General features: G+C 39.7%; 1 protein-coding gene and 1 non-coding gene across 14 annotated transcripts in view; one reads left to right on the forward strand and one right to left on the reverse strand.

Annotated features, from left to right (window-relative positions):
* The window catches only part of FREM1 (FRAS1 related extracellular matrix 1), a 162134-nt gene that overhangs the window by 108699 nt on the left and 27080 nt on the right, over positions 1-26355 (reverse strand). For 11 of the 13 annotated variants that reach the window (XR_005197732.1, XM_017514683.2, XM_017514684.2 and 8 more), the window contains exons 2-7: positions 19857-20363; positions 14408-14502; positions 10729-11030; positions 9104-9300; positions 3035-3358; positions 113-221 (exon numbers count right to left, since the gene is read on the reverse strand). Coding sequence is in view for 12 of the 13 variants with exons in the window: in XM_017514683.2 (XP_017370172.1) it covers positions 113-221; positions 3035-3358; positions 9104-9300; positions 10729-11030; positions 14408-14502; positions 19857-20096 (1267 nt within the window). In the remaining variant the exon portion in view is untranslated. Of the gene's footprint in view, positions 1-112; positions 222-3034; positions 3359-9103; positions 9301-10704; positions 11031-14407; positions 14503-19856; positions 20364-26355 lie in introns of those variants that run through there. The other 2 variants (XM_037733500.1, XM_017514686.2) reach the window with 2 other exon arrangements.
* Positions 2175-2281, forward strand: LOC119468928. The gene has a single exon (XR_005197739.1). It is a non-coding gene; the product is annotated as a U6 spliceosomal RNA (small nuclear RNA).

Genomic DNA, 26355 nt, shown 5'->3' on the forward strand with positions numbered 1-26355 from the left:
TCAGTTGCCTCATGTAAGAAATAGGAATAAAACTACCTTTCTTTCCTGACCCATCTACTTTCTTGTATTCCCTTCAGGGCTATGTTGCTTGATGCCTTATATCGAGCTTTACCTGTATTCCAGGATACACGGGGGGCATTTGTATCTGCTGTTCTGATGGAGATGTGGACTGTCATAGGTGCACTCCTTTCAAAGAAGAAGTCGTATACCTCCAATTCTACCTGTAAACAAACAGGTGCAAGTGAGCCACACACTGAAACGTTACAGGGTAAAGTGGTGTTAATTCTGGAGTATACCCACACACAGAGGCAAACAGACATTCAGGTGTCTGCTGTTCCCACATCTCATTTTTGACAACCTGGTTTGAATTTTTCAGGTTCTAGATCTCGTTCCTTACTTCAGCAGTATTTTTAAATTTTCTTCTACGTAAAAGTATTCATCTAAAATTGGTAATATACTGGAGAAGTGTCCCTGCACTGGCTCGGGAGACTAACTCATTCCCACATTCAGTCGCTTAAATCTCTCTCAAAGGTAGAAGATCTAGAGAAGTGATTTTTAAGTAAGGGTGATGTCCCCTTCGAGGACTTTTGGGAATGTCTGCAGTCATTTTCGGTTTCAGAAGTGGGCGTGTAGGAGAATGCTATTGTCATCTAGCAGGTAGAGGCCAGGGATACTAACATCCCACTATACACAGGACAGCCTCCCAAACAAAATAATTATCTGATACAAAACGGCAATTGTCATACTGCTACTATCAAGAAACTCTGATCTAGAGACATCTATCCCACTAGACAAATGTTTAAATATTTCAACTTTGCTTTCATGAAATTCACAACTAATAAGTAGGGGCTACGTGGTGACTTTTGATCTTTGTTACACACTGTGTATATATTGCACCAGATGTTGGCAGAGAAGAAAGAGGTATAACACAGAAATATGCAAGGCATACTCCCTACTTTTGAAGAACATGTGGTTGGTGGGAGAGGATAAGATAAATAATCAGACAGCAATATATCAGCAAATACTGAATAACAAAAAAAACTGATTCAAGGCTGCCAAAGCAACAGACTGAAAATGAAACTCCATGGGCAGGAGGTGTCATTTTTGGAGGCATAATGTAAATATGTATTCAGTTGGGCCCCTGGCCCAGGGCTTCCAGTCCATACAACCTGAAAAGTGTGTGATCTCCACTGAAAAAACTGAGTTACCTTCTAATGAAAAAAAATCACACCTCTGCACAGGTTCTGCTTTAAGAGCACATTATACAATGCCAGGAAGCGGCCAGAAAAGCAGTGCTCTATTTGTGAGCTCCAAGGAAGACTGGACGTGCAATGAGAAATTACTTCCTAACAGGGAAGGCATGGGAGGCCAGTGACCATGATGAAGAGGGGAAAATAAAAGCAGAAGGCAAAGCACAGCATTTATAGCCTGAAGTCTTTTGTCTCCCCTTGAGACTACATGCTGAAAATGCCTACATTACAATAGAGGACAACTTGGTAACCCCAGGGACACTCATTTTCCTTAATAAAATTGAACTGAAGTCTGTATCAGTCTGCTAGTTTAAAATTTCCGTCCTGTTTGAATCAAGTTGCTGGCAGGTCTTTAAGTATGTGAAGCGTTATTATGTGGAAGAGTTTAACCAGCTGTCCTCCACTCCCATTGAGTACAAAACCAGAGGAAAGAGGTTGAACCTGAAGCAAAGGAGATTTAGATAGAAGCAGCACCTTTCTGATGGACAGTGTTTCATTGTGAAATAAGTTATCAAATGAGACTATGGGAGCTCCTATCCTGAGTCTGTGTTATTAATTAAAATTAAGTATTCCCATAAAAAATTCTCACAAAGAAAGAATAAAAGAATTGATTAATAAAAGAATTGTAGGCAGGTTGCCATGGCTGACACCTGTAATCCCAACACTTTGGGAGGCCGAGGCAGGTGGATCATGAGGTCAGAAGTTCAAGAGCAGCCTGGCCAACATGGTGAAACCCATCTCTGCTAAAAATACTAAACACTAGCTGGGCACTGTGGCGTGTACCAGCAGTCCCAGCCGCTTGGGAGGCTGAGAGAGGAGAATTGCTTGAACCCAGGAGGTGGAGGTTGCAGTGAGCCGAGATCGTGCCACGGCACTCCAGCCTCGGTGACAGAGCAAGACTCCGTCTAAAAAAAAAAAAATTGTGTGCTCACTTTGGCAGCACATATACTAAAATTGGAATGATACAGAGAAGATTAGCATAGCCCCTGCACAAGGATGACACACAAATTCATGAAACATTCCATATTATGGGGGAACAACACACACTGGAGCCTGTCAGGGTAAGGGGTGGAAGGAAGGAGAACATTAGAAAAGATAGCTAATACATGCTGGGCTTACTACCTGGGTGATGGGTTCATGGGTGCAGCAAATCACCATGGCACATGTTTACCTATGTAGCACACCTGCACATCCTGCACATGTACCCCAGAACTTAAAAAGAAGAAACACACCAAAACATTTTTTTAGGTAAAAGAATTGTAAACATAAGCCATCTCTAACTTCAGTGGTCTCTGTGATGCAGGAAGGCTGTGGAAGGCTGCCGCAGTTCTCAAACTGGTGAGCCCTGGGCCAAAGGTGGCCCTCAGAAGTATTTGGTAGCTGGCACAATACATTTCACTACAATTTTTACTTGTTTTCTTTATTCAAGAATTTAAGCATTTTACCAAAAAATGTATCATTCTCCAACTTCTCTTGGCACATGAGTGCTACAGCAACAGTGGGCACACCTGTATCCTTACAGGGCAGCAGTGGGCACAGGCTGAGTGGCAGCTGCTTCCTGAGGGGCTGGCTCTTGCTTCAGTTTGCCTCAGAGCCCCTCAGTGGGGTTTGCTTATTGACCCCACTTGCCTGGCTCCTCTGGGCAGTCAGTTTGCATCCTGATTTACAGTGACTGATTCTTTTCTGAGGCAGTGAATGTACAAAGGAACCTGAGGGTTCAAGGTAGGGGCTTCTTAACTAACCCTGTGACTTCTGACTAGGCTCGAACCTTTGTCTCTCCTCACCTCATCATGTCTCCTCTCAGAATGGCTGCTGTTTGGTGGCTGATAGGCGATCTGTATGTCACTGAGATCCTTCCAGGTGAATGAGGAGATCGGTCTGGTGTGATCCAACAGGTGAGTCACATAGCCCTGAAGCGGGGCTTTAGTAATGTTGAACACCAGCAAAGGTTTAGGGGTCTCGTCTTCTTCACAGTCCAGAACTGATGTAGTCAAGGAGGTCAGGATGAACTGATCCACTTCCAGAATATACATGGCCATGAACGCAGCCTTTGGAATCTGATTTGGAATTCCAGCTCTGATATAGACAGGCAGCCATGCACTCTCTGACTTTTGAAGGAGAAAGAAAATACAAAGGAGGAAATAATATGAATGAAGCAATATTATACAAGGCCAATAGCATAATATTCAATACAGCCACAGCCTAGAGAATGTGACCTCTAGGTGACCTGAAACCTGGCTGCATATTGGAATCACCTGGGGAGATTTAAACACATGCTGGTAACTAGGATCCATCTGCAGAGGTCCTTAATTGTTTCAAAAAGGGGATCAGAAAACCAGTATTTCTCGAGATCCCTGGTGACTCTTACATGCAGCCAGGAAGAAGGGAGTGCCTATTTTGGCATCAGAAGGAACTGTGCTTATCATTCTATCTCCAACACTTTAAATTTGTGTGGATTTAGACAAGTTACTTAACTCTTAAGTCTCATTTTCTTTCCAGCTGTAAATAAAAATATTAATAATACTAGACTCCCAAGGATTAAGTGAGAACAAATGAAATAGCCAAAGTAGGCATTTAGCAGTCTGGCATCCACCAACAACCGCCTCCAGCCGCCTTCCTCACCTCCTGTCATGTAGTTTTAAAGGGGGCAGGAGAAGAATGAAGGAAAAATGTCTTTAAGATTTGGTTCTCATGCAAATGAAGAATAGTTGCTTGGTTGTCTAGTTAGTTAAGACCCCAAATCTCCAAGTAAGGGCTGGGTATTGGGGATTGCAAGTGACCACTGAGAGTAGGAATGCATCCTCCCAAATGAGAGACTGTGAGCAAGAGACCCTTCAAAGAAACCATGAAATTGTGCCACAAGGACTAAGATCTCAACAAGTGCTATGGGCAGAGAGAATCCTCATAGGGTGAGGTGTGGTAGCTCATGCCTGCAATTCCAGCACTCTAGGAGGCCGAGGTGTGAGGATTGCTTGATGCCAGGAGTTTGAGACCAGCCTGGGCAACAGAACGAGGACCCTGTCTCTACAAAAAAGTAAAAATAAAAAAATTACCTAGCCATTGTGGTGCACACCTATAGTCAATTACTCAGGTGGCTGAGGCAGGAAGATCACTTGAGCCCAGGTGTTTGATGTTATGGTGAACTGTGATCATGCCACAACACTCTAACCTGGGCAAGAGAGTCAGACTTTATCACTAAAAAGAAGAAAAAAAGAATCCTCATAGCAGTAGATGCCAGCTCTTATGGGAGTTGACCTATCTCATTGCTGAGAGGACCAGGCTCAGTTATCAAATTCACATTAGTCCAGTACTGCTTAACACTGACCATTGGGCTAGGAGTTGTAATCTGTGTACAACAGAATGCTAATTTTCCAATAAAAAAGATTAGATTTCCAAGTGAATGTAAGACAGGTAGTAAAATATGCAGAATTTACAAAGCAAGTTGTCTGGAACTAGTTCCAGACTCCAGAACTTTCTTGCCCACATAAGAATATAAAAAGATTGAGAAAGGTAAGAGAAACATTGAACAGGAGAGAGGAGTGCTTTGGGGTGTTGTATTCAGTTACTTCCCCAACCTTCGACATCATATGCTGGCATGAAACAGGAAGAGCAGGGCAATGCCATATCCCCGTCCCTTAATATGTGCTTCTTGCAGTTGAAGCACACACAGAGAGCTGATGCAGGCTCATGTCTGAGGAAGCTAAGTGGCTGGAAGCAGAAAAATAATAATAACTCTGCCGTAATCAGTCTGTTCTTGTTTGTGTCAGCAAGGGACATATAAATGCTCCCAGATATGGGCCAAGTGGGCAGAGGGCTGGTCTGGGGTTTTCCTGGACCCTGAACTTCAGAAACCTCTCTTGAGAGGCCAAAAATCGAGTAACAAAATGCTGTAGATGGAATCAAATCCTAGGAGCTAAAGGAGAAATTGCAAGTGACAACTCAGACTAGAAATACATCCTCTTAAGAGAGCTATGAGTGATAGACCAACGGGGCTCTCCAGAGAAACCATGAATTTGTCTCTAAGACAAAGATGCAGCTTGATACATCTACCAGGCTCAGAGATCATAAAATCATATCTCATCAGTGCCTGATTAAGTAAGATCCCCCTCTCCCACTCTCCGAAACCACCCCTGCCACCAGCCTCAAAGTTCAGAAACTAACCAGCAATGCTCAGAGAAAAGAGAATTGCAAGAAAGGAACAGAGGAGACCATCAACCCCTCCCCTTCCCACTGCATGGTTGATGAAGCTAGGTGAACAATATACTGAGATGTCCCAGGGTTTAGAGTATCTACTCTTCACGTGCCACTGGGGAAAAAATTCTTTGAAGACGCATAATTAGAAAACGCAAGAGTGGGTCAATTGTGATTTAAAAGGACTGATGCTGAATGCTAAGACTAATTCAGTCTAGAGTCAAGTCTAAATAAGTACGTTATTTTAAACATGTTAATAAAGTGGATACAAATGTTGAAAGAGCCTTCTGCTTATAATGAGGTATAAAAATCATATGCTAGAACTGAAACTGCAAATTATACAAACAAAGTAATTGCCAGGAGAAAGGATCAATTGGATCAATTCTCATCATACATAGGAAGGAGCCAAGACAGTTCACTTCATTTTTTGACTGTATATATTACAAATGTAGGCTTAATAATATTTTTAAGTTTAGAATTAATTCCAAATGAAACATAAAATGTGTTAAAGAATTGTCAAATAAGGAAAGATAAAGGCAAAAAAAACCCCATCTATTTTGCAAGACAAATTTTTTTAGTTAGCAAGAAAGCATAAAACATGACAGAAAAAAATGTGCCTATTACTACCACAAATATAAAGTTCGCATTTCCTTATCCAAGACAAATATTCTGAAATTCCATAAAAATGTCCAAATTATATGTACCTTACAAGAAAGTCACTTAAAATTACATGGAAAGATGAAAAGGAAAAGGGTGATACAAATTATTTATCGCATAATGGAAAAAGCAGAGAGACCACATAATTTCAAAGATGAATTCAATGTGGACAACTGACATTAGTAAAAAATATGAGACGCTATGCAACAATCTTGTATGTTCTTCACATGTACCACAAAACCTAAAATGCAATAAAATATATATTTAAAAAAAATAAGACAAAGATTCTTATAAATAACATTATATTTAATATTGTTCTGCTCAACCCAGTGGGGAATGAGCAAAAATAAGAAGAATAATTAAAGAAACAGAAAGAACAAAATTATCATCATTTGTGAAAGATGTAATTATGGTCTTTAAAAGTCCAAAGAATTGAGAATTTCTTAAAATAATGGAATTTAGGAAAGATGCCAGATACAAGAAAATTATTCCAAAAATAGCTTTTCTGTTTATCATAAATAACCAATGAGAAGATATAATGGGAGAAAAATATTCTATTCACAATAGGTTCACAAAAACAAAGGGCCTGGGGCTGGACTTAATAAGTATGCTCAATTTACATGAAGGAAACTATAAACTTTACAGAATCATATAAAAGAATCTTTGTCCAAATGAAGTGAGATACTTCATTTCTGGATGAAAAGACTCTATATGATAAATGTTTCATTATTCTAATTTTCCCCAAATAATTTATACTTTTAACTGGATACTAACAAAAATCCTTAGGGGCTGCTTTTTTTGAAACTAACATAAATAATTTAATTATATTTATTTGGAACTAAGTCTAGGTGACAATGGCTATGAAAATTTTGAAGAGAAGTGATAAGAAAGAGCTTGCCTGTAAGATAATTACAGACCTATTATGTTTAGAATAATATGAGACTGACAAAGAATAAGTAGGTAAATCTAAAAAGCAAAAGAGCTAGCCTTGAAATTGTATACATTATATCTTTCTATATAATAGAAGATCATCTAAAATCAATGGGAAACAAGTTAATTGTCCAATGAATGGTGTTGAAAATTTGGGCTATTTGGAAAAAACTGTTCCTTGTATTTCATCATGTAATAAAATTTTATTTCGGATAGATTAAAAAGGGAAATGTAAGGAAGGAGACTTTTAAAAATCTAGAAGAAATTGTGAGTGAATGGTCATTTGGTCACATGATGAGAATTGAGTGTGTAACCATAAAAATAACAAAAGAACAAGATACAAAACTTCACATAAATTACAAATTTGATTTCATAAAATAAAACCAACTCTGGCATGCACGTGTGCGTGTGTGTGTGTATGTAAAAATGGTAGAAATACAGCTACTTTTATTTTCTTCTTATCTTGCTTTCTGTGTTTTTTTAATATTCTCTGCAGTGAGCCTACTACTTTTATATTCATAAATGAATCTGTTTTATGACATGCCAAATAAGCTACAGAATATGTTAATAATAAACAAAGTAAGAAGGTAAAGGGATAAACTCCCAATAAAATAGATTTTAAAATATAAACAAATAAAGCCCTATTCAATATAGCAAGGAAAAAAATGAGAAAATTTGGTCAAAAACAAAAATGGCTCCAATTTTTTCAACAGACATAAGAAATCATTAAAAGTGAAAGGAGTTTTTGTGTTAAACCAAACAGAAAACATCCGATAGTTGTCTGTAGACCTAGTATGTAGGTCTGTCTGAACAAGGTATGTCACTCCTCAGGGCCACCACTATAAAACAGGAAGCTTGAGCTAAACCCAGTCTGATTTTGCAAACCTGGCTGATGAGCTTTTTACTGGGTGACTTTTAAAACCAGCAATATGTATAGTGCTACTATGTGCCAAGTTTTATATCATTCGCATAATAAGTATTTTCTCATTGAATCCTCTCAGTTACTCTAAGAAGTAGGTACTATTAATCCCACTTTAAGTTGAAGAAAATGAGACCAAAAGTCACACAGCTAGTTAAATAGATGTTTGAACCCAGGCAATCTGTGCCCAGTGTCCATGCTCTTAACTATTAGCTGGACTCAGAAATTTATCCTTGAAAAGCTACCCAAGTGATTTACCTGATCAGTTTGACTAGTCTGCCTCACAGTTTTTTCCAGATCTCAATTCTATGATTTTGTTTTATCATTTCTTTATGATTCCTTGTCATATCAATTCCTTGGAGTAATAATGTTCAATAGTTGACCGGGCCCCTTAGGAGAAATCCCTGTGAGAAGCCAGATAGTGAAAGATAGAAGTATTTCCAAACTCATCTTGGATCATCTTTCATCAGCACAAAATCTGAGCTGTTTCAGCAGGTACACAGTTTCCCCGGTTTCCCAAATAAACAAATTATAGAGTGAATGAATCAGCAGCACAGCATGTTAAATATTTCCAATAAATGGAATCCAATTATTTCAATATAGAGAGATCAAAAGGAAAGACAAGAGAATTAAAAGCAATTGGAAGATGCAGGAGGTGTTTGGAAGCCTGTCTCCGTGATGAGCCAGCCCTTCATCCCAAAGCCTGGAAGGGTGACAAATCTGTGACACACATAAACATGAGACTGAGATTCTCCTCTCCACTAGTTTCCTGTGACGTTGCAGAGGGGGCCCCCTGATTTCCAGAGGGACAGAAGGAAGCATCAAAGAGAAGGTATTATAAAAGGTCAAGTGACAGCTGAAGAATAGTGGAGGTAAAGGAGGAAGGTTAGCATATAACTGGCCCCACTTCTTCCCAAATCGCTGTAGTGATAGTGGACCTAGAAGAGAACCAGAGAAGGGAAATTTTATATACAAACTACTATTTTAAGCACTTACTAGCAGAACCAATAAGCCTGCAGTTTCAATGAGTCACTGGTAGTTTCACCCCCAAAACACAGGCACTCTTCCTGGCATGAGAGCTGGCATGAGCACCCCCATGTAGCTGGCTCTTTTACTGTGAATCCTGGGGGAGCCCACACATAAACCCAAGCTCTACCTTGTACACAATTTTACTCCTGCTATCTGTGAGGTCCAGCTGGATGGAGATATAATCGATGTTGGGTGAAGGGGGATCCAGATGCTGATAACGAAGCCCCATCAGCAGGAACTCCTCACAGCTCACTTTGAGGCTTTCTATTTTCTTTAATCCTGGGGTACATCTTCCACCTGGACACTTCAGTTTTGCTCCCAGTTCTAGAAGGTACAGCATTGGATTAAGATAGTCACTTAAACATAACAATTGTGAAATTTAAAAACCAGTGCTCCCTCCCATGAATACTTATTCCCTCTCACTGCTTCAAGAATACTTGTGTACCCTCCAATCACTGGGTGGCTTGTCACGATTCTGAAAGCTTGTAATTTTCTTTACTACAAAACAGTTGATCAGGTGTCTCACCATGCCCTCCCCCACCAAAAGTTAAACTGAGAGAAAATATAATAAAATGTGTTTTCTGAGGCTTGAACATCTCTGACAAATAGACCAGTGACTCACTGCAGGCCTTCCATAGTCTACCTCCAGTCTTTCCTCTACAGCACCAGCTTCCATGTCTCTATCATACAATCTCCGCTAGACTATCTGCTCACTGAAACCCCCTCCCCGTGTGGCTATCACTCATTCAAATCCTGCATATCCTCCTAGGTCCACTTAGTCTTTTCACTAAGCCTTCCTTTAAACATTCTTTGATCACCTGAACCAACATTCTGTTTCTCACTGAAAACTATAATTCTCTAACAGTCTTTACATCTCTGAACAACCGTATTTTTTACCCTTGTTTGGTATGTAATAATCATAAGTCACTTTAAAATTAAAAAACAATTTGTAGAGATGGGGTCTTGCTAGTTTTTCCAGGTTGGTCTTGAACCCCTGGTCTCAAGTAGTCTTCCTGCCTCAGCCTCCCAAAGTGCTGGGATTATAGGTGTGAGCCACCATGCCCAGCACCTGCTTTTTTTCTTTTTTTTGAGTCTCATTTCTCTGATGTACAAAATAGAATAAATGTGCCTCTAATTTGTCATTCTGTCCAAATTCAAAGTATTACTACCATTACTCTGATTATCCTTTATATTTCTTGGTTTCTCATAGTTTCTACAGAGAACAGGAGGTGCCCAAAATATATTGACTGAGTGAATGGCAGAAAGAATGTTATCCATCAACTCTTCCTAATTTAATCTATCATTGCTACCAACTAGCTTTACTTCAAACTTGCTCATAATCCAATAATAGTCCATAAATGCACCAACTACTGCTGTTGCTATTACTAATAACAGCTGACAATTAATGAGTACCTACTGTGAGCCAGACACTGTGTTAAGCACTGCGTATATGTATAATCTCATTCACTCTTATCCTTACCCAACGCTACAGGGCAGCTATTATCCTTCCTCATTTTAGAGAGGCTTAGACAGGTTAATAACTAAAATTACACAGAAAATAAAGAGTGGAGGAAGTTCTCAAAACCAGGTCTTTCTGATTGCAAAGTCTGTGCTCTTAACTACTAACTGACACTGTTCAGCCAGCTAAAATTTGTATAAGTTAACTAGAACTCTTCCTCATGGTGGAAGGTGAACATAGATGGATATTTTTGTCAATTTTAATAACACCCAGATAAGCATTAAAAGACATACGGGACTCTGGGAAAAAACTGTGTGGCTGATCTCCACGAGGTTCTTCTGGCCGAGGCTCCCCCAGCACCATCTGACCATGGGCTGGCAGTCGAGTTCTCGCAGTGTCCAGGCTGACCGTGCATTCCAGGCTAGCCATCCTATCATAATCGAATCTGAGCAGATTTTTATCAATTGCTTGGGACAGTCCATTGAATTCAGGCACCTCCAGCACATTGTTACTCATACGGATGATGTTACAGTCTGGTTCCAGAAGATAGACTCGCAGGATAAAGGTTTCTATGAAGGTATCTGTTTCAGTAAATCTGTGGAGAACACACGGCAAAAGCAATATTAATTGGTGCTCAGAAATTTCTTATACCTGCGTACTCAGCTGGATGCTTAAAGATTGGCCTTCACAAAATTTGTGCCACAGATTAAGTTTGGATTTTGTTTGAGGCTCTACCCCCAGCCTCTCTGTTCTCTTCCCTTCTTCTCTTTACCCTGGTGTCAACGCCTTTTCCTGCCACTTTTTCCTCCCAACATCTTTCTTTTAACACCTGCTCTCAAACTCATCGTGCATATGGATATTTAATGACTGCTGAGACCTCAGAGTCTAATTCTAGCACGTGTGTAATTTAAGAGTATTAAGCATGTATAATTTCTGGATTGAGTTTTAATTCAGAAGTGAAGTAGTGAGTGGTCTCCGAAGCATTCAGGCCTTTTTGCCCTTCAGAAATACCACTACATGGGGGGTCATTTGCAGCCTAGTTTGGGTGCCCAGCTCAATGCTTGGCATGTAAAAAATATTCAGCAATTGCCACTTCCATTCCGTCTATCTTTTTAGCAACTCTAATCTCAGGGTGTTTGCAGAGTCTAAAAGAGAGGGGTTTTCATTTTTTTTGAAGAGAGAAGATTAATGAGTGATTAGCATGCATCAATAATGCAGCTTCTAATTGATGTGCTCTTATTATGGCCCAGGCAATATGCTAAATTCTTTACAGTAGTGTATAATTCAATCCTTATAAAAACCTAGGATAGACATTGTTAATCCCATTTTATGGAGGAAGAAACTGAGGCATAACAAGCTCAGGTAACTTGACAAAGGGGCTGGAGGAGGAGAAGTGGTAAGAGGGGAATAAGCATGCTCCCTGATCTTCTGCTGCCTACTCCTCTGAATATTTTATTTTAAATGTGCTTAGGACCAAGAGTAGAAGAAGATCCTCTAACCCTGCCTTTCATGTATACTCTTCCAACCTCCCAGCAGCCTAGAAACCCAAAGAAGGAGTGGGAGCAGCAAGAATTCATCAGCTTTATTACGTTTTTTAAATTTATTTTTAATTTTTGTGGGTATATAGATATGTATGAAATATATATATATATATATTATGAGGTATATTTTATGAGATATGTGAGATACTTTGATATAGGCATGTAATGTATAATAATCCCATCTTAATAAATGAGGTATCCATTCTCTCAAGCATTTGTCTTTTTTTTCTTTTTGGGACAGAGTCTCACTCTGTTGCCCAGGCTGGAGTGCAATGGAAACAGGACAGGGCTAAAAATTGGCTACAGAAGAACCCTAAGGAAGATGACACAAATGGAAGTAAGTGGAAGTTGGCTACAAAGCTTGCCTCATCCACTCAGGCCTCCAGTTTCTGTTATTTTCTTGTCTGGGATCTATTAACTCCCCTCGTGACAACACACATCCAGAGGAAAAACCCTCAAAAGTATACAGAATGGTTACTTGGCAGCAAATGAGTATGTTCTTGTGCCCCTTACCTGTAAAGTCTTGGCTCACTGTAAACTCCGCCTCCCAGGTTCAAGAGATTCTCCTGCTTTAGCCTCCCGAGTAGCTGGGACTGCAGGTGCATGCCACCATGCCCAGCTAATTTTTGTATTTTTAGTAGAGATGGGGTTTTGCCATGTTGGCCAGGCTGGTCTCAAACTCCTGACCTCAGGTGATCCAACTACCTTGGCCTCCCAAAGTTCTGGGATTACAGGCGTGAGCCACTTTGCCCAGTCCATTTATCTTTTTTGTTACAAACAATCCAATTACACTCTTGTAGTTATTTTAAAATGTGCCATTGAATCATTACTGACTATAGACAGCCTGTTGTGCTATCAAATACTGGGTCTCACTCATTCTTTCTAACTACTGTTTGTACCCATTAACTAAGCACACGTCCCCCGCAACTCCCCATTACCCTTCCCATCCCTTCCATGCGAGCTCTTTAGTTTGTTTTTTAACTCTGAAGTCTTACAAAGATCAAATGGCCTGTATGCTAATTTCATATCTCCCTAAGGAATTCTTGGGTGCCACTTCATCTTCTGAACAGTATTTTGCTTGTGTCTCTCTTTCAGCATTTGCTCTGCATTGTAATTACCTGCTCATATTTTGCCTTAGACTACGAGCACTAAAATAATCTATGTATTCTCCCCTTTTTGTTTCTTATGCTCAGTGTACAGCCTGACCTATAATAGGTCGTCATCAATGTTTGTAGAATGATTCACTGTTACAATGTCTTCTACAAAGGTCTTTTGAATTAGTCTAGTGCCTAAAGGAAATTCACCCCAACATATTTAAATGAAATATTCTTAAAAGCAATAAAAACCAAGTAAAAAAACCATATAAGGGCCTACTCCATATACACGAATTCTGTTACTTTTATGAAGTCAGAAATACCATGATCATGTGCTTAAATTTAATTTTCATTGGGATATAATTCATACACCACAAAATTCATCTTTTAAAATATGCAACTCAGACTTTTTTAGTGTATTCCCGAGGTTGTATAACCATCATGACTACCTAATTCCAGAACATTTTCATCACCCCCAAAAGGGATTCATTTCCCCTCCCCCAGCCTTTGGCAACCACTAATCTACTTTCTTTCTCTATGATTTGCCAGTTCGAGACATTTCATACAAATGGAATCATACAATATGGCACCTTTTGTGCCTGGCTTCTTTCACTTGGCGTAATGTTTTCCAGGTTCATCCATGTTGTAGTCCTTATCAGTGATTCATTCTTTTTTTTATGGCTGAATGATATTCCATTATATGAATATACCACATTTTGTTTAACCTTTAGTCAGTTGGATTTATTCCATTTTGGGCTGTTATAAATAATATTGCAGTGAACATTCATGTGCAAATTCTTGTATAAAACATAAGTTTTAATTTTTCTTGTGTATATACATATGAGTAGAATTGCTCTCTTCTATGGTCATTCCATGTTTAACTTCATAGTTGATTTTTAAAGAATTTTAAATATTTAATATGTTTTAAAATGGAAGATATTGCACTTTCTGTAACTAAGCAGCTGGTAATAAAAAAGAAGAATTTCATTCATTTTTGGGATACATTTTCCTCCTAATTCTCATTAAGAATTTGTATTTTTATGGTTTCCATTTTCCACCATAAGTGGTGGGTTGAAACTCCAGAGATACCTATATAAGGACACCAGAGGGAAACAGGACAGGGCTAAAAATTGGCTACAGAAGAACCCTGAGGAAGATGACACAAATGGAAATAAGTGGAAGTTGGCTACAAATCTTGCCTCATCCACTCAGGCCTCCACTTTCTTGTCTGGAATACATTAACTGCCCTCATAACAATACATATCCATGGGAAAAGCCTTCAAATTACACAGAATGGTTACTTGGCAGCATATGAGCGATGTTCTTGTGCCACTTACCTGTAAAGTCTGAGCTTCACTGTGTCTTCATCAAGAATTGGACAACCATTGTGAACATACTTGACTTCATTGGGAAGGAAATGGCAGTCAAAGACCTAGTTCACGTGAAGAATTGGATACATATTTATGAGAAAATTGGTACAAGATCTACCATTTTGGCAGGAGAGTACTGCCTGGAGAAACTATGGTCTGTTAACAAAGTGTGTATGTGTGTGTGTCTTCACCACCACCACCTCTACCCTACCCCCAAACCCACTCACGGTCCTACTTACATAGCTGTGTCTTGTTTTGAGAATATCTAAATTGTGAAAACCAAAGCAGATCAAGAAAATTAGTTAAAGGACAATTAACTCTCTAAATAAGTGTCTTTTTACCATCTAGAGTACATTTAAAACATGGTTTCATTTTTTAAAATTTTATTTACCCACTTCAGAGGTTCACAGCAATTGAGTTAGAGAGTTTTTTTCTGTGTGTCTGCATGAAAACGTGTTCTTTAACCTACCCTCAGACACACTGTATTCTTTCTGTATATCTGCATTCTCCTTTTGTTTTTTTCTTTTCCAAATAGTATTCTCATATTCAAAGATGAAGCCACTGACTATGGACACTATTGTGGTTAATCAGAGTCCAGCATGACCCAGAGTTGTGTCTTATGTACTTGCAAAAGACACACAGTTGTGTCTTATATACACAATACTTGTGGCTTATATACTTTTATTAGTTAGGTAATAGAAGAAATGGTCAATAAGACAAATAGAAACCTAAAAGCAATTTCTTCTATTAAAATAAAATTATAGTGAACTGTCTCACCTCACTCAGAATTATTAAGGACATTGCCAACTGCTATATTTTGGGAACCTGATTTTTAGAAGAATCATCTGTCCCACCCACATCATGCCCCTCATTCTGCCCAATCTGACTTTGGTAGAGTTCTAAGACATACCCTTGAAGTATGTATGCATGTTCACCATTGGTGTTTTGGCTGTACTTTTTCACAGGCTCAAACATTTTCAAACAACAGAATCTACTCAGAGACTTTAATACAAATGAGTTTCTTTTCCCACAGATATCATTGGTTCCTCTTTTTAATTGACAACTAGGAAGAAGATAAAGCAAAGACCTTCCCCATATCATTGACAAATAGTCATGGTAATAAAGAGACAATCTGCTTTGTTAAAAGAAACATCTGTTTTATGTTTCATAATATGTTTTCCTTTCATAAAAGGCAACAACCATAATTGTCCATAAATTTACTAACTAAAACAAAGGAGAGCTAAATCCTTTTCTAATTACTGTCTAGCTTTGTTTTTTTCCACTTCAACTGCTTTTCAATTACAACTTATAATTAAATTGTCACACATTCCTAACTCATTACTCACTTTAATGACAGTAAACTGGTTCAAACTAGAGATACTTTCTTACTGCTATATTTCCTATATAAAAAGCAAGTTCAGCACTAACCTGGGGGGCTTTTCCACCCAGCATATTTCTTGCTTTGGGCTAGGTGTGAGAAGTGCCATGTGTGAGGGAGTCTTGTCCGAAAACATAAGGAAAACATATTGCTGTCGACCTCAGCTAATTGACTACAGCAAGAGGGTTATCTAAACAGAAGGCACTGGTGTGCACCAATTGAAATCCCTTTCCAAATATTCAATAGGAAAATGTACCTGTTGGTCCTAAGACAAACTTCAGTAATGAAATGAAAACACTAATTGAACAGATGTTAAACAAAACATTTTCTGTGCAAATCACATGAAACTGTTCATTACACAGCAGGGTGTTAATACAGTCGTCTCACTAGAAATGGGTTCACATAAGCTTGGCTTTCAGCTTATTACTGAGGTCTATTAAAGAATAATGTTTAGGCTGTGTGTGCATGTGTGTGGTGTGTGTGTGTACACCTGTGCACGTGCATTTAGTTATGCTTAATTTCTAAAACTCCATAAGAAATAAACCCCTAGGGGAGGGCTGAACCATCTGGGTTAAAAAGCAAGCACAAATTCAACAAAACAAAATGAAAGAGACTTGACTTGGGAATCTTGTTTTTGTTGAAATCATGAGAATAACAAATAGCAATGATCACCTGGCAGTTTGAGGAACAAAGTTTTCCCATGATACAGATTTCTCTAACACAAAGTTCTAACATTTGGCCAAAAAAGGTGATGAAACTCCATATTTTAATGAATTCCTTTACCGTAGAATAAATATTAGAAGATACAAATCACATACTGACTTTAGAGCCTATAAATCCCATTTGAGATATCATATCTGCCTCAGGAAATACATACACTAAGTATTCATGACTTGATTCTACTTTTTTAAAATGAGCAACAGCAGGCTAGGGAATCAGCATATTCAGAGGTATTTCTCAGCAGCCAAGAGTTTCCTAAATCAGCCAGGCAACTTGTTGTTTCTTCTCTATATTGTCTTTCTAGTAACTGGAATTCTACCTTCAAATCAGAGTGTGAGATGGAGATGACTTGCAGGTCTATTACAATCCTTGATTCTTGTAACCAAATGTTTTTTACATAGTTCTGGTTACTTGGATCCTTTTTTCCTCCTCAGTGCCTTGGAACAGGCCAAGCAATCAGAACCATTCAAACATCACTAAAAATAGATAATGGAGACCATTTTATTTCTTTCAGAGAAGGTGCCATATATGGTAAGGAGACAGAGGCCATTTGGGATAGAAAGACAAGAGCTCTTAGAGGCTGGTTTAGGTAACAATAGATCCTCCCCAAATTGCCTACTAAGGAGGAGAATCTGGTCATCTGCAGAGCTTTTGTTTAGCTCAGTTGGGCATGCATGCTTGAGGTCCAAACTGGAAGACAGCTTAGACAGCTTGCTCCTGCAAGCTACTAATGGAAATTTTGCTTCTTGTCTTTTTCCCAAAATACTCAGCCCCACTTCTAAATAAATGTTGAATGACTTTTCAAAATGTATTGATTGGAAGAGGTACCATATTATCAATCATCAGTCTTTATAAGACACTCATGTGCCAGCACAGCCCTGGGTTCCTGTGTTATCAAAGGCCCCAGTCCTCTAAGATCAGGGCCCTAATTTACCCCAGCCCTCTAGGAGCAGGGCCCTAATTTACCCCAGTCCTCTAGGATCAGGGTCCTAATTTATCCCAGTCCTCTAGGAGCAGGGTCCTAATTTACCCCAGCCCTCTAGGAGCAGGGCCCTAATTTACCCCAGTCCTCTAGGATCAGGGTCCTAATTTATCCCAGTCCTCTAGGAGCAGGGCCCTAATTTACCCCAGTCCTCTAGGATCAGGGTCCTAATATACCCCTAGGAGCAGGGCTCTAATTTACCCCAGTCCTCTAGGAGCAGGGTCCTAATTTATCCCAGTCCTCTAGGATCAGGGTCCTAATTTACCCCAGTCCACTAGGATCAGGGTCCTAATTTACCCCAGCCCTCTAGGAGCAGGGTCCTAATATACCCCTAGGAGCAGGGCTCTAATTTACCCCAGTCCTCTAGGATCAGGACCCTATTTTACCCCAGTCCTCTAGAATCAGGATCCTATTTTACCCTCTCTCAAAATTCTATGGGCTGCATTCTCCATTTGTCTGTCTGTTTTTTGAGAAGGACTCTCACACTGTTGCCCAGGTTAGAGTGCAGTGGCACAATCTCAGCTCACTACAACCTCCGCATCCCGGGTTCAAATAATTCTCGTGCCTCAGCCTCCTGAGTAGCTGGGCTTACAGGTGTGTGCCATTACCCCTGTCTAATTTTTGTATTTTTAGTAGAGATAGGGATTCACCATGTTGACCAGGTTGACCTCCAACTCCTGGCCTCAAGTGATCCACCCGCCTCAGTCTCCCAATCTACTGGAATTACAGGTGTGAGCCCCTGCAATCAGCCTGCAATTTCCCTTTGACCCCAGTCCCTGTAGTTGGGTCTCTGTTGCCCAGTGCTGAGCTTATTTGTATTGCTTCGTCATCTTATTTAGCACATTGGGGTTCCAGTATGAGCAATCCCAGGTGTCTTCTTTTTCCCTGACTCATAAGTGCCAATCAAAACACATTCAAAATGCAAGTATAATTGGGAGTAACTGAGGAGACGTTGCAACTACCAAACACTTGGGAATACAATGGCTAACACGTGGGGCCATTGTTGTAATCTAACATTTTTAGATACCCATCTAAAGCTCTTTGACAATAAAATCTTGTAACTAGGCAGAGACATTTGGTTACTATCACATCAGAAATACTATCACATCAGAAATACGTGCAATGTGAGGCCCTCTTCCATAGAATACTGATGTGTTTCAGAATGGGTCTCTAAGTGTGGTAAATGAAATGTCTAGAGATACCAATTGAGCTAGTATCCATCTAAGTCTTTTTATTCACTCTCTGCAATAACTAGTACCACTTTTGAATAACCTCATGGATTATGTTTCTTTAGCCAAATGAAAAAATAATGTTCATAGTTCAGCAAAAGAGAATGGTCCATTTCTCCAGAAGCAGCAGAAGCATCTAGTGTTGAATATTCTCAAGATTGTTTGCCCTGGGAGCAAAGTTACAGGACAGTAGGAACAAGTAATAAAATCAGATGCAATTTTTAAAATTATGTATAAAGGTAACTCCTACTTTAAGCAAAAACAGTGTAAGAGAATACAGACTTTTCAGACCCAGTGAATTAGGAGGTAACTCTTCACTCTACAAAAGGATTTGCCATAGAATACCCTTAAATATAAAGGTCTCCAAGATTTAGATTAAAAGAAAAAAAATTATGCAGATATTTTCAAAGAACACTGAATATTTTAAATGAAGTATCTTCACATCTCTTTTCTACTTCTTTTCCCTTATTCAAAAGAATGTTTATGTGATATTAATAGATGAAACATCAAGTTTTACCTTTGCTAGGCTAAGGTCACAGGTATGTCCTAAAAATGTCCTGAAATCTTGACCTCTCATCCAAAGCCACTCTGACTGGCAATGGATATGATAATTTGGGGCAAGGATAACTCCAATGTAATTCTCTTACATTATGCTTTGTGCTTTTTTTCTGTATAATTAGCTACTCTATAATAAGGTCAAGCAGCTGGTAAGATATAAGAGTTATCTTCAAGAAAAGAGGAGAAATTGGAAAGACTTACTGAAATAGTGCATTGTTAAGAAAAAAATACATGCATTCATATTAGTTTGAACCTGCTTTCCTCCACAAGAGTTATTATAATCAAGATTAAATCCTGCTGGTTTCAGGCTTGTAATCTGAAATTAGCCAACAATGCTTTAAAAATAGGTTTCACCTCACATAGAAAAGCCGCACAATACTATGCCTGCTAAATGCAACTACACCAATTCAAATGTGACCATCTTCTAATACTCGTCTTTGATGGATTGAGGGGAGACCTTTTACATCTCTGTTGTCTTTGCCCCCCACACATTTTCATACACTTGCACTCATACATATGACTGAACAGAAAATCACAGATAGGACCTACCTGTGGAGTGAGTTTCCCAACCCTCTGGGTTATTGGCTCATTCGTCACAACTTCCACTTTGCAGGCATCTTTCTCTTTGGGGATAGCAAACTTCAGGTCATCTCCTGACAGGAAGGCGGAGTGGCCCTTCATCACCCTCACCCCACGGTTGACACTGATGAAGGTGGGGCTGGCCCAGGCCAAGAGGAGCAGCAGCAGTAGCAGCAGGGCATTCACCGCCCCCCAACTCAGAGAGTTCATGCTGACAGAGCCCAACTCCCTTCCGTCCACCAGCTAAATTCCTTCAACAAAGGAGGGCTTCTGTGGTTCCTCCTGGAGGGTCAGCTCATAGTCCAAGGGGCAGGGCGAGGGGTCTTGACAATGTGTCCTGAGATCTTAACATGCCCCTTTCATTTCAAAGTCAGACAAGGAGGCCTTTCAGGCAATCCCAGGGCTTTTAATAAAACTCGCTGATCACTCCTGACAAGGCCGGCAAGATTAACGTGCCTCCCAAGTGCTTTTCTAATCCTGCAAATGGGAGAAGGAGTTGGAGTAAAGCAAGAGAGAAACCAAAAGATTTGTGCAGCTATTCAAAAGATCGCTACCAACAAAGGGATCTTTCAACCAGCCTATGAGTTCAGCTAAATTAAAAACAAATAAATTTGACCTCCAGACCCATCTGAAAGGCAATGCAGCCACTTCATTACCCTGCTTGTAGCTCCTGCTTCCGGACCGGACTTACCCCAATCGGGATGTCAATTGTGTGGTCCAGGAGGAAACAGCCAGCCTCAATGCCAACAAATGTGCTTTTGGTCCCCTGAGTTCACAGACCGTTGTCTGTTTCTCTTTCCTCATTTGTTAAATGAAGATTATAATCTAATTTTTCTCAGAGAGCTGGCAGGATTATTAACACATTGTTTGAAAACATGATTAATTCTGAATCAATGCTACCCCAATAAGAAAGAAATTTAACCATTTGTCACACTGGGCACACTTCTAATTTTGCTGGGCAATGAAGACACCTAAGAAACCCTCGAATGGAAATTACAGAAAATGTGCCTTTTTTCTAAGTGAACATTCAAGTTTTCGTTTATTCATGAAAGGTACTATGAATGGGGTGACATAGCCTCAGCACATACAGCTAATGACACGGTGTATGGACATGAGTATTTATATTATCTACAACGCTAATTACATTCCCATGTACTCAACATGCACAAATAGAGTCTTTGTTTCCACTTTATGCACTTAGAATTTCATGAGGATGTCTCTGTGTTCCATAAGAACTGAAAAGATTTTATCTAAGGTAAATGCATTGAAATATATCCTTAACTTCAGAGTATAATTAGGTGAACAAATGATGAATTGTTATGCCCAAAGAATGACCTTCCATCTTAATAATTTCATTAAATACCTGTGCATAACCAGTAGATACCAAAATGAATGTTTGTCAGAAGGTTGTAGAAAAACAATTGCCTCCATTATGCAAGTCTAATCCATTTCCATTCCCCTGTCACTGTTTGCAACCTTTCACTTTTGAGGCAGTGCCTGACATGTGTCACCTGATACCTGAGGGGATGTATACTTTACAGAGCAGCCTGGCTTTTTCTGTTTTGCTTTGTTTTGTTTTTGAGATGGAGTCTTAATCACCAGGCTGGAGTGCAGCGGAGAGATCTCAGCTCACTGCAACCTCTGCCTCCCAGGTTCAAGCGATTCTCTTGCCTCACCCTCCCAAGTAGCTGGGATTACAGCTACCTGCCACCACACCTGGTTAATTTTTGTATTTCTAGTAGAAACAGAGTTTCACCATGTTGGCCAGGATGGTCTTGATCTCCTGACCTTGTGATCTGTCCACCTCAGCCTCCCAAAGTGCTGGAATTACAGGTGTGAACCACTGTGCCCGGCCAGATCAGCATGTTTTTCATGGTATCAATACCAGAATAAAACTGTTCACACATTTCCACTGACTCCATTGCCCACAATCAGGCTAATTTAGGTTGACTTATTTAGGTATTAATGCACATTTGGTTGTTGAACTTTCACAAGACACATTATTTTTTCCACTCACATTTGGCATCTAAGACCACTCAAGACAACAGTGCATTCAGGGAGAGGAGAGGCAACAGGATAGGCAGGTATCTCCCAAAACTGGGAGGTAAGAGGAAACTTTGCTTTCTGAGATTTCAACTAGTTAACTCAACACATGGAGGCTTCAAGGCTCCACACTCCTGCAGTCCTCTTATCTCATTCCATCTCACTTTGTCTCCTTACCTGGTTCTTTCTAGACTCCCCGACTTTTTAATGCTGGGACCCTAGAGTCCAGTCATAGCACCTGTTTTATATCTATACTCATTCCCTAGTGATCTCATTCTTTGGCCTTAAATACCACCTATGTGTCAATGGACCTCAAACTTATACCTCTAGCCTGGATCCCCCTGCGTAACTCTATATTCGCATATGCAACTGCTGTTGGACATCTCTGGGTGGTGTATAAAAGGCATCTCATACTTTATGCAGCCAAAATTGAGTTCTCGATCATCCCTCCCTCAGTCTTCCTTATCTTAATTAATAGCAACTCCAACTTTTCAGTTGTTCCTTTCTTCATCACATATTCTACATCAGACAAAAAATCCTGTTGTTTCTTTATGGTAGACAGATCTTAGGTGACTCCCCAAATAATTTCAGCCTCCTAGTATCCAAAAGTACCTTCTCCTTGAGTGCCAGCAGAACCTGTAACACTTCCAACCAACAGAATTAGACAAAGATGTTGGGTGTCACTCCAATGATTACATTTTGTCATACAGGAGACTTTCTCTTGGCAGACTGGAACCAGAGGCTGTCCTGCTGAACATGAAGAAGCAAGCCTTCATGAGTTCTACAGCCACAAGGAAATGAATTCTGCCAACACTGAATGAGCTCGGAAGTAGCTTCTAAGTCAAGGCTCCAGATAAGAATGAAGATCATCAACATCTTGATTGCAATCTGGTGGTAACCTGAAGCAGTGAACCCAGCTAAGCCATAATATGACCCCAGATCAAGGGAAACTATGAGATAAATTTGTATTATTTTAAGCCACAAAATGTATAGCGATTTGTTACACAAAAGTAAAAAGTTAATATACTCTTCCTTCCAAACATATCCAGAATCCAGCTATGTATTACACTTCCATTGTGATCACCCTGGTCCAAGCCACCACCAAGTCTCTGCTGGATGATTGCAATAGCATCCTATTTGATCTCCCTACTTCTACTCCTGCCTTTTCTTTAGGCATTTCTCAGCATCACAGCCAAGATTTCGATTAAATGTTACTTATATCAGGTCACATCTCTGCTCAAACTTCCAGTGGTGTCTTGTCTTAAAGCAAGGCTGAAGCCCTGGTGATGGCCTAGAAGACACTCTGTGATCTGTTTTCCTCTTATCTCTTTCAGCTCATCTCCCATTTGTTTTCCCTTTGCCGACCCTGTCCCAGCCACACTAATGTCTTTGCTTTTCCTCAAACAAATCAAGATCCACCATTCCTCCTTCCTCTCTCCCCGACTAAAGCTTCTCACTTCTGTCATTATGTTTTTCCCCCAGATACCCCTCCTTCCACCTCTCCACTCTCGAGTTCCCATGAAATGTCACACGTGCAGTGTGGTCATACCTAACAACCCCATTAAAATTATGTCAGTGTCATCTCCTAGCATCCTTTAGAGCACTCTCTCTCTGGCCATGTGAGGCTTATAACAAGGTTTCCCTTTGCAAACCAGCAAGAGGTGACCTTGGACTTCCCAACCTTCAGAACTGTAAGAAATAAAGTTCTATTCTTTAAGCCACCCTGTCTGCAGTATTTCTGTTATAGCAGCCTGAACAGACTACTCAAACAGCAATTAAAAAAAAAAGGAGAAGAAGAACATGCAAAAAAAAAAAAAATGCAACAACAGGCCAGACGCAGATGCTTGCAATGTCAGCACTTTGGGAGGCCAAGGCAGGTGGAGCACCTGAGATAAGGAGAGATCACCTGAGACCAGCCTGGCCAACATGTCGAAACCCTGTCTCTACTAAAAATACAAAAATTAGCAGGACCTAGTGGCATGCATATATAAATCCCAGCTATTCAGGAGGCTGAGGCAGGAGAATCACTTGAACCTGAGAGGCAGAGGCTGTAGTGAGCCAAGATTCTGCCACTGCACTTCAGCCTGGGTGACAGAGCAAGACTCCATCTCAAAAAAAAAAAAAAAGGAACAAAAATTACATATGTAATTTATGTAAAATTGCATGTGTGTATGATATAAAGAGAAACATCAAAACAAATGTATTGTGTTTAAAGCCTTTTTAAATATATGTAAATTGAAAATAAATATTTTTATGAGAATTTTTATGGACAAAATATAAATATATTAATTCATTAAAGATGCATCTTCTGACATCCAATGCAAAGCAAGCCTATGTCAGAGGTAAATATGTCATCATGTCATTTTGTTGCTTAACTGAAAATAAATTGAAGAAAATCATCAGTATAATTAGTTCCCTGGTAACAGCCTATCAAGGTATACAAAGAGCAGATATATCTTTCTTCTCAGGTGTAGCAATCCACCTAGTGGGAGGGCTATTAATTCCAAATGAAACTGAAGAACGCAGCAAAATAGAAAGGCACTGGTAGGATTTCACCAAACAGTTATCTCCAAATGGTTGGTCAGCAGTGTGTTTTAGGCTCTGCAAGAACAGTCCTTGGCAGAGTCAGGCATATGTATGCCGTCCCAGAATTCTCTTCTCCTGCCACCCTCTTAGCCAACAGCTGAAACAAATCTCCTTTCAAACCCCACAAACATCTTGTATTATGCAAAGGCACATAAAACGAAGACTTTGATTGGAGTCAATTTTCTGGTCTTTGTACATGCTGCGTATCACTGGTCAGCCTGTCTGTAGACCAGCCACACCCCTTTCCTTTTATAATAGATCATAGCTCAGTTACTATCCCACACTTTTACAGCCAGTGCGGTTATAAATGGGAATTAACTGATTTCAACAGGAAAAAAAACTATCTTGGAGGCTTTGCCACATTTTACAAATTTGTGTTTAATGACTTCAAATATGCTTTAGATTAGCACTGACTTAATAAGAAAGGCAACGTAGACCAGAATGGAACAACTTGATCAAAATCTTCTATTTCATGTAAACAATTTAGAATACCAAATAAACTTCCCTTAGATTGTTGAAATAATATAGCAAATGTTTCCTTCCTTTCTCTTACGATAACTTAGTAACTCTCTTCCAATATCTATGTCTGACAGGAATGTCTATTTGTCCCACAACATCCAGCCTCACCTTCCTCTATAGAAATAAAAATTTTAACTAGGTATAGAGTCACCCAGAACAAAGACTATATTTCACAGCCTCTCTTGTAGCTGTCTGCAGTCATGTGATCAGATTCTGGCCAATGGAATTTAAGAAGAGTGGTCACACGGCCGTTCTGAGAATCCTTCTTTAAGAGGTAGTTATGGTATGCCTCTTGTCCCTTTTTCTTTATGTAACTCTTCATCTTGTTGCCAAAATGGAAGGTACTGCCTTGTACATGAAATGATGATACTATGGCGTAGGCTGGTGGAGCTGTGAGCTAGAAGGACCCTGGGTCTCTGGGGCATTTGCAAAGCAGAATCACCATACAAGTCCATTCATCCAGAATTTTACACCACAGAGAATGTAAACTTCTTTCCTATTTAACTCACTGTTATTTTGGGTTTTTTTGTGACTCAGCACTGAACATAACTACCCCTTTAATAATCACCTTCTTCCTCAAGTTTTTGTATTAATTTAGTTTAGTCACTAATCAGCTAAAGATTTAACTTGTACCGAACAGCTTCTGAAACAATAGATAATTCTCTAATTATATCATAGTAAGCCCTTAACTGAGAGGTAAGGTCAAAGTTCAAGATGCTAATGTTTATCTTCCAGGAAAAGACAAGAGAGAAAGAGGTGGAGATCTATTCTTATGGGTCCCTGCACCACAATGCTGTGGAAAGAATAGACTTGAATTTTGCAGATCTAAATTCTAATCCTGATTATTTATTTATTTATTATCTTTTTTTTTTTTTTTGACACGGAGTCTTGTTCTGTCACCCAGGCTAGAGTGCAGTGGCATGATCTTGGCTTATTGCAACCTCCACCTCCTGGATTCAAGCAATTCTCCTGCCTCAGCCTCCTAAGTAGCTGGGATTACAGGTGCCCACTGCCATGCGTGACTAATTTTTGTATTATTTTTTGTAGAGACAGGGTTTCACCATGTTGGCCAGGCTGATCTCAAACTCCTGACCTCAAACGATCTGCCCACCTCAGCCTCTCAAAGTACTGGGATTACAGGTGTGAGCCATCACGCCCAGCCATGGATTCTAATCCTGATTTTTATGAACATCACTTTTCTCTTTCCAAAATGGGAGGCTGAAGTGGGAGAATCACTTGAACTTGAGAGACAGAGGTTGCAGTGAGCTGAGATCACACCACTGCACTCCAGCCTGGGCAGCAGAGCAAGACTCCATTTCAA

The sequence above is a fragment of the Cebus imitator genome, unplaced genomic scaffold, assembly GCF_001604975.1.
Source record: "Cebus imitator isolate Cc_AM_T3 unplaced genomic scaffold, Cebus_imitator-1.0 Scaffold533, whole genome shotgun sequence".
Classification (NCBI taxonomy): Eukaryota; Metazoa; Chordata; class Mammalia; order Primates; family Cebidae; genus Cebus; species Cebus imitator.